Source organism: Haematobia irritans, chromosome 5 (genome assembly GCF_050003625.1).
Source record: "Haematobia irritans isolate KBUSLIRL chromosome 5, ASM5000362v1, whole genome shotgun sequence".
NCBI lineage: Eukaryota > Metazoa > Arthropoda > Insecta > Diptera > Muscidae > Haematobia > Haematobia irritans.
Genome location: NC_134401.1, coordinates 154636302 through 154648240, shown reverse-complemented (window position 1 = coordinate 154648240; position 11939 = coordinate 154636302). Strand labels below are relative to the sequence as shown.

Below are 11939 nucleotides of genomic sequence, written 5' to 3'. Positions count from 1 at the left end.
CACTATTCGGTTTTTGTATCGATCACATTTTGAAAATGTCAATGGAGAAAATTTTGTTTGGATTTTTTTTTTTTAAATTTGAGTAATGTAAATATTTGAAAATTGTTGAAATTCGAATTTAAAAATTATAGCAACATTTTCCCTTTGTAGTTCCAAGATTATCAAGAATTCGCTTATTTTTTTTTTTAATTTTGCATTTTTCAAATGGCCGTTGCACAATGGTTCCAAATCGCTTTGTTTTGGAATTAATTCTGCAACTTTTGAATGGAAAAAGATATCAACATAGTTTCTTTGTGTGAAAGCTGAGATGTTTTCCTTTATGTTTGCAAGTTTGTGGGTCCCTAGTGGATCCACGGGCTGACCTGTAGGTGTTGATAGTTGGACACCTCGGGGGTATGAGATTTTGTTTTAGCTGTCAAATCTGCAAATATCAACCGATTTCGATGATTTTTCTTTGCCCTAAAATCTCATTTTTTGCCAAATTTTAACCTGTTTTTGAGCGACTACTTCTTTTAACTAATTAAGAAGAAACAAGTATATACGGCCGTAAGTTCGTCCAGGCCGAATCTTATTTACCCTCCACCATGGATTGCGTAGAAACTTCTACTAAAAACTGTCATCCACAATCGAATTGCTTGGGTTGTAGTAATACTTGCTGCTGGCAAGTTATCTTAAAACTCCTTAACATCGTCTTCTAAATTGAAAGTTATACATAGTTATGGACCGATATGGATAAATTTTTGCGTGGTTATTAGTGGCCATATACTTACATAACATGAAAATTTTCAACCGAATCGGATGAAATTTGCTCCTCCAAAAGGTTCCGCAAGCAAAAGGTCCGCTATGGTCCATTTGCAATACCATCCGACCTACATCAATAATAACTACTTGTGCCAAGTTTCAAGTCGATAACTTGTTTCGTTCGGAAGTTAGCGTAATTTCCACAGACGTACGGACATAGCTAGATCGACTCAGAAATTCACCACGACCCAGAATATATATATATATATATATATATATATATATATATATATATATATATATATATATATATATATATATATATATATATATATATATATATATATATATATATATATATATATATATATATATATATATATATATATATATATATATATATATACTTTATGGGGTCTTAGACCAATATTTTGATGTGTTACAAACGGAATGACAATGTTAATATACCCCCATCCTATGGTGGAGGGTATAAAAATTGAAAACTTAGTTTACGGTGGTCATGTAAGTGTAAATCGGGAATATATGGGAGCTATCTAAATCAGAACCGATTTCCATCGAATTTTGAACACTCATGAAATCTGGAAGATGTATTTCTCTGATATAAAGTTTCTTTCCTTGTCCAAAAGTCGATAAACTTTTCAACGAAGTAATTTTGTCCTTATATTTAGGTGATTCGACTCAAGACTGATTTGTTTCAGCAAAACTAAAACAAGTTTTAGTGTAATCAAGCTTAAGAAATAACAGACAACATTTGCTATTTCAGCAAAGCGCAATTAATTCCGTAAATTTTTGCTTTTTTAGTAGACTTTTCTGTTGTGTCTATTAACAAATTTCTTTGGGTGTAAATATAAGTTCTGTTGCTTTGAAAAACTCATGGTCTAAATGGATTCTATATAGTATACACTCATAGAAAAAAAATCTGCTAAAAACAACAGTCTATGTTTGCTGTTATGAACTTTCAGGGTCTAACGAACAACAAATTATAAAATTTTTAGGTTATAAAATTTTCGCCAAAGCGTATGTAAGAACCAAAAATAGTTTTTGGCTTATTTTTCCACTGTAATATATTTACAAGCTCCTAAATACGATCAGCAAACATTTTGTTTGCTGTTATGCCTCAATTTGATAAATATTCAGATTTTTGGGCAAAATACTACAGATACTCATAAAATATTGATTTAATTTGTTAGGACAACTCCTAGGTTCGGTTAGGTAAAAGTGGCAGCCCCATAAAGTTTCAGGCTCACTTAGATTATTCCGTCCATTGTGATACCACATTAACTAAAAGTACCTATTACATATGGGCACTTCTAGTTTTAACCACTGAACCTTCTCGATTATTTTCTTCTGATGAATCAACCAGATTGTTGCAAAAACATTAGCAGACTGCTTAAATTAAAGTTTTCCAGGTCCGCCAGTAGTTTAAAGCTCTATAACCCTAAAATTCGCTTACGCCTAACACAAAATGCAGGACACTCACACAAGAGGTGTTTAATTGATTCCTTTTCCTCCGCGTCATGACAGTTCATAGTATACTTCGCCCAAAAGTTTTTGCAAAATCGCTTATCAGGCAGCGACCCCTTATAGCAGATATCAGGAGTGATATCTGACGTCTTGAGAACACTAGCATATCTAGTGAGCGGTTTAAGTTTAAATGGGGCCATATTTGCTTGCTGTCGTTACAATCCTTGCAATTCTCCCATTGATCATTTGCCATCATAACAGCCATCTCAACCAGAAAGAGTTTGCAAGTAGCCTGAGGCATACCAACAGATTCTAGTTCCCCTGGAATATGTAAGATAGTCCCTAGCCTTGCTAACTCATCCGATTCGCTGTTCCCCGGCCAGGCACCCATATTAGGTGAATATTGTACTGTTCAGCCATGTCGTTGAGAGGTTTGCGGCAGTCGATGGCAATTTTCGAGTTAAGGAACACAGAGTCCAAGGATTTTATTGCAGATTAACTGTCTGACTATATATTAATGCCAACATTTGTTGGAACATTACTTCTCAGCCAATTCGCCACCTCTCTTATTGGAAATATTTCATCCTGAACAAACACTATAGTGATTAGGTAATCTTTTCGCTATTCGAAGTTCCAGGTCTTTAGAATATACTCCGAAACCCACTTGTCCATCCAATTTGGAGCCATCAGTGTAGAAATCTATATAACGTTTACTCCCTGGGGTTTTTGTGCACCACGCCTCACTGTTGGGAATTAGAGTTTCAAACTTTTTGTCGAAAAGTGGTTTCGCCAGAGTGTAATCCACTACGTCGACATCTTTATTTGCTATTTCAGCAGTGACTGCTTTCCCTTTTTCAGCAGATTTTTTGCTGTTTTAGCAGACTTTTCTGTTGTCCCTACTAACAAATTTCTTTGGTTGTATATTAGGGAAAACAAATTTAGTTTCAGAGCTTCACATCGTCCAATTGTATGAAATATTAGATAAATTGATCTCTAATTATTATTTGGAGATCGATTTATTATTTATTTTTCAATCCCACCAATCCAGTGTATTGTCATTGGCAATCACTTTTTTCTCACTCCTACAACATTCATTAGCCAATGATATTATTTTGCAGTGTATATATATTAAGTCAATATTTTTTTTTGTCAGTGTACATAAATGTAAATATTTCTTTACATACATATTTAAGGGCAATTCATGCATTGATTTCTGTCTACATGATTTGTGCAGAATGAAATGCGAAACCAGAAGAAGAAGCCCAACAAATGTAACAACAGTGAAACGTTGGGTTTTTTTTCGGATTTCCCATAGCACAATCATTGGCAATATTGAGATTGGTCAGGTTTAGGGAACTTTTTGACGCCTCTAATTTTCAAAAAAAAAAAAAAACATTTCTTGCTTTCTTTGCTCTATTTTTTTTTATTCCCAAGAGTTGTTTCAGCAACATTGTTTTTTGTTTTTCATATTATTAGCTTAGAAAGAGGTTTAACTTTTAGTTTTTTTTTTTCAACCATTTCAAATCAGATGTAAATGCTTAGATACTTGAAGTCCACTAAAGATGTCTATTAAGTCAATAGTCTTCGAAGACGATTTCCTAAGAGGCTTATGTTAGATTTGAGTCAATAACCGCAAAGATTGGGTAGTGCAATTTATTGGTCTTTGTAAGAGAAAAATGGTTAGTTTTAATCAAGTGCTTCATAGTGTATATCAAAAAAAAAGTACAATTAATTTGAGTTTTAATTTGAAAAAAAAAAAAAACGGGAATATTTAAGAATAAATACTATAGTTTTAATCTAGAGCCTCCTCATAGTGTAAATCAAAATATTTTTAAATTTTTATAGATTGAAAAAAAAAGACTTGTTTAGTTCCAAAGATTTTGTCTTTACACTAAAGATTTTGGCATTGATTTTTTTCAGATTCAATCACAAAATTAATTGATCCAATTAATTTTTTAATTGAAATGTCTTCAATCACGAAAATGATAGTATCAATCACTGTTTTAATTGAGCATAAAAAAATACTTGATTAAAAATTTAATTGATTTCTTTAGCAAATTTCAATTAACTTTTTAATTGATTCAATTAAATTTTTAATTGATGTTGAATGCAAAATTCAATTAATTTTTTAATTAAAAACAACACTATTTTTAATTGCTATACTATTTTTCAATCAATTTCTATAACCATTTTTATTCCTTTTTAATTTGATTCCAAAATTTATAGTTTCAAAAAAATGTTTAATGAAGAATTTAAAAAAAAATCCCATAATTTTTTAACTGTCTTACCCTACCAGGTTTGATTAAAAAGGTAATTGTACCAATCAATTTGTTAATTGAAAATTAAAAAAAAATCAATCATTGACTTAATATTTCAAGTTTGATTAAAAGGTATCAAATAATTTTATAATTGAAAAAGTTTTCAACTTCAATCAACTTTTTAATTTGGTGATATTTTTTCTGTGAAAGAAGTGGAGAATTGAAGTAAGGATAAATTTAAGACACATTTCTCTTTTAAATCTGAGTTTTGCATGTACTATCAAAAAACGTGTAAACGACAACTTAAATTTCAAAATTAGGCTAAGTTTCAAGTACGAAACGTTATTTTAAAGTGTTAAAAATCATCTCATATTTTTGAAGCCATTTTTGCTTTGTAGTCAGGACGCAAGAAGACAACAAATTTAAAGACAATTTCATAATTTAAATTTTTTTCAGAATTGTTAAAGCCATGTTGACTTTAGTCAAAACAAAAATTTCTTTCATGTTAAGATACTCATTTTTACGTCAAATCACCCAATTATAAGGACAAACCGACTTCAATGAAAACTTCATCGACTATTGGATAAGGAAACTAACTTTACACCAGAGAACTGCATCGTCTATGCTAAGCAAAAACCCCAATCGTAAATTAAGGACAAGAAATCTTTGGCCACAGAAAAATATTTTGTTCAGTTTAATTTAAAATAAATAAAATGGAATTAATCTAATTTACGGTCATTTTCATGTAGCTCCGTTAGGCTTTAACTGCCAGTTAACCGAAAGAAAAATGAAAATATCTTTTCTCTGGTTAACTTTAACTGAAAAAATTTCACACGCAAAGAAAAAAAACGTTTGGAAAACGTGTACCGCAAACGTTTTTCTTTTATTAGAGTTTTTTGAATTGCTTCGAAAATTTTAAATTTTTATCACCAAAAAAATTCGTTTGTTACAAAATTTTTATTTTTTCAATAAAAAAAGTTATTTTTGAAACAACAACACAGTCCATTTCGTTTATATCAAACATTGTTCTTTTCTGACTTTAGGTCTTTAATAAGACACATTTTACAGTTCAAAATTTAATATAGTACAATATAATGTTGAACATTTTTTCGGAATCTTCCGAACATATCTGGAATATATGTAAAAAAAAACCAAAAAAAACATTGGTCGAAGCAGGGATCGAACCCACGACCCTTGGCATGCAAGTCGGACGTAGCAACCACTGCTCCACGGTGCCAAACTAAATGTTTGTTTCTGTTAAATAAACTTTGTTTATTCGGTTCGTGGGCGCCGAAAGTTATGCTATATAAATATAACTTATATGGATAATTATCTATTGATGGCCATAACAGGTACATAGCTTAGTGGTTAGTGTGTTGGCTTACAAAGTGCATGGTCCGCGGTTCGATTCTCCGTCCAGGCGAAAGGTAAAAAAATTTTAAAAATTTATAAAATCGTATAATTTCTTCTACATTGTTGGTATTACAGGAAAAGTTGTTAAGAACTAAAAAACCTCGTGGATGTGAGAAAGATGTGAGGGAAAATGCAATTAGCAAGAAAACAATGTTTTTTTTTGAGTTAGTCTTTATGAAATTGTTTTTACATCGTGGAAAAGAATAAACGTTTATCACAAAAAGTATATACTTTTCTTCCAAATACACTTCCTTACAGCGAAAAGCAAATGAGAAACGAACTTTGTTTGTCTAAAATTTCGTTTGGGAGGAAAGAATTATTTTTTTGCGTGCAGCAGTTAAGTTTCCAACTGCCATATGGAATATATATGCAAGATGACCGATATGTACATACCACGGTTTAGAAGTTCGTTAGCTAACGTAGTACTAACCGAGCTTCATGAAAATGGGGGTTAATTGTATTTAAATAAACGGGATGAACGTTAAACAAAACTGATCAAAATGGGACTGAGAAAGACATTCTCTTGTATTTATGAGTTTTGTGTACCTAAATTTTAGGATAGTCAATTTACACAATATTAAGAGCAAATTTCTTAAAAAAAAGAAATTTTAATTAAAAGAAGGCTCACTAAAAAACAGTGAACTCTTTTCCATTCCAAAATGAAACTAAAACGTAGTAAAATTGATCATGATTTGACCCTTAAGTTTTTGTGTCTAAAATGTAACGAGAAAAAAAAATTAAAACAAAGATTACGAAGCTTTTTTCTCTATTTTAAAGAAAGGTTTCCTTAATATTTTGTTATAGTTTTCCATTCCACCATTCTAACTTCAGCTTTTTCCCTACACTCATAGAAAAAAGTCTGCTAAAAACAGCAGTCGATGACAAATTATAAAATTTTTAGGTTATAAATTTTTCCCCAAAGCATATTTAAGAACCAAAAACAGAATATTTAAGACAAAACAGCAAACATTTGTTTTGCTGTTGTGGCCCAATTTGATAAATATTCAGATTTTTGGGCAAATACTGAAGATATTCATAAAATATTGTTTTGTGTTAAACAATTTTTTAGTGTAATCGAGCTTAAAAAATAGCAGACAATATTTGCCATTTCAGCAAACAGTGATTGCTATCCCTTTTTCAGCAGACTTTTCTGATATCCCTATTAACACATTTCTTTGGGTGTAGCTTCATATCACTGCATTTTCAATTGTCCTTAAAATTCATTTCTAACATTTTTGCTGTTTTTTTGCAGACTATAATGACATCTACAAATGCTGAAAAACGTGAACATCTTTACAAAATTCTGGTCATCGGTGAATTGGGTACAGGCAAAACATCCTTTATAAAACGTTATGTTCATCAATTCTTCAGTCAAAATTATCGAGCCACCATAGGTGTTGATTTTGCCCTCAAAGTTCTACATTGGGATCCAAATACAATTGTCCGTCTACAACTGTGGGATATTGCTGGACAAGAGCGTTTCGGTAATATGACACGTGTCTATTACAAAGAAGCCGTTGGTGCCTTTATTGTATTCGATGTGACACGAAGTGGTACATTCGATTGTGTTAGTAAATGGAAAGAAGATTTAGATTCAAAAGTTCAACTGCCCGATGGTAGTCCGATTCCGTGTATATTGCTGGCCAATAAGGTAAGAACTTTATAGCTAGGATATACTATTTAGAATAAAAAATATATATAGTAAGAATATAGGAATATCTTAGTAATGCTGGTGTCATTTCTGAGTGTTTCAAAACTTCTCATTTCTGAGTGTTTCAAAACTTCTGCAAGTGGTTTCACAATAATGCACACAAAATTTTTTTTCTGATTCAGTCACGAAATTAATTGATCCAACTAATTTTTTAATTTAAATGTTTGCAATCACAGAAATTATAGTATCAATTAAAAATCAATTGAACGTCAATTAAAAAATTAATTGATCCAATTAAAAAATTAATTGATACAATAAATTTTTGTTTCTATTAAAAAATTTGCTTGACTCAATTAAATTTTTAATTGATTTATTTTTAAACTCAATTAAGACTTTAATTGGAATTTTTTTCGTGAAATTTTTTTCTGTATGTAAAACGCCGTTCGGACTCGGCTATAAAATTGATTTATTTTTAAACTCAATTAAGACTTTAATTGGAATTTTTTTCGTGAAATTTTTTTCTGCATGTAAAACGCCGTTCGGACTCGGCTATAAAAAAGAGGTCCCTTATCATTGCTATAAACATAGAATCGGGCAGCACTTAGTGATAAGAAGAGAGGAATGTCTAAGAGAGCCTGAAATATGGGCTGTCACTATATCTAACCTAAATTAACCATGGATAAATTAACGGTGGATAAACTTCCGCTGAAAAATTTTTTGTCTTCGTTCGAAGCTGGGATTGAAACCATGACTCTTAGTATGAAAGCCGAACATGCTAAGCATCGTACCACAGTGGCTCTCTTTAAGGTAGAATTACATACCATGCGTTCAATGATTGAAGAGTTGAAATATCTCTTTGAAATCAAAAGCTCGAATAGTCTGCCGCAAATAGAAAAAAAATAATTCAACCTTTAGACACCATAGTAAATTCATTATAATTTAATTTGGCTGAATTCTAGTTTGACGTATAGGTGGCGCTAGTTATAGTAATTTCAGAGGAGTTCTTAGTGTCACACACAGAAAATTTTACACGAAAATTTTCGAATTAAAATTTTAATTGAGTTTTAAAAAATATTCTATTAAAAATTTAATTGATTCAAAAAAATTTTTAATTGAAACATAAATCAATCACAAAATTTAATAGTATCAATTAATTTCTTAATTGGATCAATTAATTTTTTAATTGATACTATGATTTCTGTGATTGAAGACATTTCAATTAAAAAATTGATTGGATCAATTAATTTCGTGATTGAATCAGAAAAAAAATGTTTGTGTGCAATATCATAATTTACGGTCTACAAAATAATGGCCCTAATCTTCACCTAAATATATATTGATTGTCTCATAATCACCTTTTGAGCCGATTTAACCTTGATTCCCGTCCATGTATAACATAATTGAGAAGAATCAATTTTCCACCAACCATAGAAAAAGTTTGTCTAAAAAGAGCAGCCGGTTTTGTTTTGGCAGATTAAAACAAGTAAGGAAAGTCTAAAGTCGAGCGGGTCCGACTATATTATACCCTGCACCACATCCATATATTTAAATCTGACTCGATCTGGACAAAATTTGTTAGACTTCTACAAAATCTATAGACTTAAAATTTAAGTCGTCTAATGCCCTGGGGTGGAACACAATGTTACTAAAAATATAGTTCGTATTTTTGCCGAAATTAGAAAAACATATATAAGGAAGCTATATCTAAATCTGAACCGATTTCAACCGAATTTGGCATGCATAGCCCAATGTTAATTCTACTCCCTGTGCAAAATTTCACTTAAATTGGATTACAAATTTGACCTCTGTGGTCATATGTTAAAGAACGCTGGTTCAAGTCTCACTAACGGCAATTTTTTATTAAATATTTATATAAAAAATTATTTTTTTATGTTATACATCGTTTCTATTTTGATTTTTTCTGTAGGCATAACATATATTTATGTATAAATATATCTTTTCCATTAAAAATCAACAAAAAATTAAAAATTATCGTAATTTGCAAAACCTTCTCAAAAGAACTTCCATGGAAGTGAAAAAGTCAAGCGGCACAGGTTCAAATTCCAGCGGGGATGATTTTTTTATTTTTTTTTTACTTTTTTAGTGATTTTCTATTCTTTTTGCGAAATTTAATTTTCCAAATCTTAAATTTTCACTTAAAACGGCCTAATTCCGTACTTTCTATGACTTATCCAAAATGGCTGCATCGGAAGTGAAAAAAAATCGATAGGATATCCCGGGATGCTCTTTAAAAGAAATTTTTGTGGACTTGCCCAAAAGAACTCCATCAAAAGTGGAGAAAACTTGATGGGGGATTCCGGGATGCGCTTTAAAAGAAATGTTTGTGGAACAACTTCCAATTTTTTTGTTGCTGGGAACTTATAATACCCTACTCCACAGTGTAGTTCAGGGTCTAAATAGCAAACGAAATTTATTATTTCAGCAAACATGGACAGATTTTCTCCTGTGTCCAGATCGGATGGTATTGTCAATAGGTATAATCCCCATATAAATCGAAAGCCAGATTTGATTTCCAGACCCTCTTGAAAGAGCAAATTTCATCGGATCTGGTTGTAATTTGGTACGTGATGTTAGTATGAGCCCTCTAGCAACCATTGATCCATAATTTTATATGTAGCCCCAAGTAAAGCCATCTCCAGACTTGACCAAAAAACTACAAATGCCAGTTTTTTTATTAAACGGCAATCGTTTAATTCATCAGCATAGTTTACGGAGTAAACAATGTTCCTTTGCTGAAATCTCAAGAGAAAGCGGAAAGTTTGTTGTTGTAGCAGTAAGTTTGCTTTATATTTTTCAGCAGACAAAAACTGTTGAAACAACTAACATTTTGTTTTGAGTGGTTTTTATTATACATTTATAAACATAAGTAAATATGTAGTATGTTTGCTGTTTTTGGCAATCGAGACTGCTTCCCCTTTTCCAGTAGATAAAAACTGTTGATTTTTACTAACTATTTCTTTTGAGTGTACCAATTCTTATATAGATATATATTTTCTTGTTCTAGTGCGATCAAGATAAACAGGGCGTAGTAACAAATGCCGAGAAAATGGATGAATATGTCAAGGAACATGGTTTCGCTGGATGGTTTGAAACATCCGCAAAGGAGAACATTAACATAGATGAGGCAGCTAGAGCATTAGTGAATAAGGTAAGTAAAATATCTGTAACTTTCTTTAACTTGTAAAGAAAACAATTTTCGTTTTTTTTCAGATATTACTAAACGATAAATTGATTAGTGCCTCCGATTTGGCTGATAGTGAAAAATTCAATCTAAACAATAGTGGAGATCAAACAATGAACGAGGATAAAAGTAAATGTGCCTGTTGATTGCATCAGGATGCGAATATACAAACAAAAACAAACACGGTTTCACATATGAGAGCTTTCAAATGTCCATTACCCTTGGTCCGCAAAAAGCAAGTCTATAATGGATTATTATATAAAGAGACCAACCATATCATACATGGTGTCCATTATTGTTAAGTAGAACGTAAAGAGTTTTTTTACCAACAAAAATTACATATACATCCATACATACACACATACATATAGATATAAGTAGTATATGTCTGAGACATTTTAACGTTATAAGGAGGATATTACGTTATTTATTCGTGGCTATATTCAATTTTGTTGGCGAAAAATATCGAATTACAGGATTAGGATTTTTTTTTATACTTATCCATTCAAGTGTATCTCTTTCTTTACGTATATATAAGCCCTAGCCATGAATACATGCTACACATGTGCCGTAAATTAAAAAAGAAAAAACTGTTATATTGCCTTTAGCCAAACTTTTAACGCAATTTTTTTATAAAATATAATGCGTAAATTGCTTTTAATTTGTATTCAATTTCAACCATAAGAAATTTTGTGTAGCCATAATTGTTTTAAACATTATATTCTTTTGTATAACATTTTATTTTATTTTTTTGTCGAATGATTTTATATAGTCAGATGATACTGATGAGAAGATGATTTTCTTTTTTTTTTTTTGTTTTTGTTTGTTATGGTTTTGTTGATTTATACGGAGGAAATTATTATCTTTTTCTTGAAAGACAAAAACAAAAGTAATTATTTGTCTAAATTCTTAAGAGAATCCATTCTTCAGTCATTCACCTATGTTATCAAACTGTATTATTTATTTGCTTATCATATTAAATTTTTTCTTCATCCTATCCATGTCATTTCTTTGTTTCAAAAAATTCTTATTTTGCCTTTGTCCAGCATCTGTAGCTTCCAAAATTTTTCGTTTTTTTTTATACAAAACATTGTCTATGATGTTTGTTTTTATCTAATACAAAAAGTATACAATACAATAAAAACTGATGTCGTATATCTCGGCTATTTATTATAAAACTTTATCAAAA

At 30.8% G+C, this 11939-nt stretch overlaps 1 protein-coding gene across 7 annotated transcripts in view; it reads left to right on the top strand.

Moving 5' to 3' along the window:
* The window catches only part of Rab32 (RAS oncogene family member Rab32), a 34035-nt gene extending 22096 nt beyond the window's left edge, over positions 1-11939 (top strand). For all 7 annotated transcript variants that reach the window (XM_075313746.1, XM_075313747.1, XM_075313745.1 and 4 more), the window contains 3 exons: positions 7150-7548; positions 10574-10717; positions 10780-11939. In XM_075313746.1, the coding sequence (XP_075169861.1) occupies positions 7150-7548; positions 10574-10717; positions 10780-10896 (660 nt within the window). In that variant the 3' untranslated portion in view covers positions 10897-11939. The remainder of the gene's footprint in view (positions 1-7149; positions 7549-10573; positions 10718-10779) is intronic.